At 44.4% G+C, this 1,319-nt stretch overlaps 1 protein-coding gene across 1 annotated transcript; it reads right to left on the bottom strand.

The window, feature by feature from the left end:
• Window positions 1-782: 782 nt before the first annotated feature.
• On the bottom strand, window positions 783-972 carry SARC_16395 (hypothetical protein; the record flags this gene model as incomplete). The annotated part of the gene is made up of 1 exon (XM_014289497.1): window positions 783-972. A coding segment is annotated over one exon (190 nt), but the record flags the coding sequence as incomplete, so codon positions are not given.
• Window positions 973-1,319: the final 347 nt, after the last annotated feature.

Genomic DNA, 1,319 nt, shown 5'->3' with positions numbered 1-1,319 from the left:
CACACACACACACATACAACATATATATATATATATATATATATATATACAAGCAAAAGCATACAGATCACAACTACACTACATACTGTTGGCAGCGTCTTCGCTCACAGTCCTCCTAGCACCCGTGACGGGCGAATTGGTCGCACTGGCACCAGTGCCGTTGCGTTGGTTGACTGTGTTGAGGTCGACTGTCGCCTTCATGTTGTTCCTCAGCAGCAGTCTCTCCACAGCAGTCACCCCCATCATACGCACCTATAATGGTGTATTAGTGTGTGAGTAGGTGGATATACGGTGATATACGGGTATAATAGTGTGTGTGTAGGTAGACATAAGGGTGTTTTAGTGCGTGAGTAGGTAGATATACGGTGTGAGTAGGTATATATACGTGTGCATTAGTGTATGCACGTATACACGTGTGTTGGTATGGCCTATTCTGTCTTTGTTATTGTTCCTCCGCAGACACCGCTTCACTGCCGTTGCACCCGTCATAGGTACTTGTATCAATGGTTGTGACTGAATAATAATTCGAATATAAACATATACAAATGTGTTTGTTCCACACACACACACACACACACACGCACATATGTATATGTTTATATATATGTATACATACACTACCGAAATCACTCATACAATACACACCGACACCCACCCGCTCTAGATCCCCACCTATAACACGTCACCAGATGCTACTCACATATACATACCCTCTGGTCATCGTGCCCCAGTACCTTGCTGAGCCAATTGAACAGATAGGAGTTAGACTCACATATACATACCTTCTGGTCATCGTGCCCCAGTACATTGCTGAGCCAATTGAACAGATAGGAGTGAGGTGTGACGGCCGCGTGGTCAAAGATCGTCTCATGGAACAGCGCCACCATGGCTCGGATGGAGGCGTTGCGCAGGCGATACTGGCCGATGATGTTGATGTGGTGTGCGCCGCTGCTGTTGGTGGTTTGGTAGTTGCTGTGTGGTAGTGGACAAATAGGGAGGAGAGTATGAGATAGAGGTGTAGTACAATGGTAGGTACAAATATGCATTTTAATATACATTGCGTAGATGGTACTGGCCGACGATGTCTTTATTACGTACATAAACGTAAATGTATTCACAAGATAGATGTACACGCATGCACATACAGTCGTGCCATGTACATACAATAGGTTGTTAAGTTTTTCTTCGTTGTCGCTGACTTGTCTGAGGGAGCCCTAGTCCAATACCGCTACCACACACCCAAACTATCTATGTTGCATACACACAGACACAGACACAGACACAGACAAAGACACACACGTATAAATATATATAAATAT

The sequence above is a fragment of the Sphaeroforma arctica genome (assembly GCF_001186125.1).
Source record: "Sphaeroforma arctica JP610 unplaced genomic scaffold supercont1.7986, whole genome shotgun sequence".
NCBI lineage: Eukaryota > Ichthyosporea > Ichthyophonida > Sphaeroforma > Sphaeroforma arctica.
This window is presented reverse-complemented; position numbering and strand designations above follow the sequence as displayed.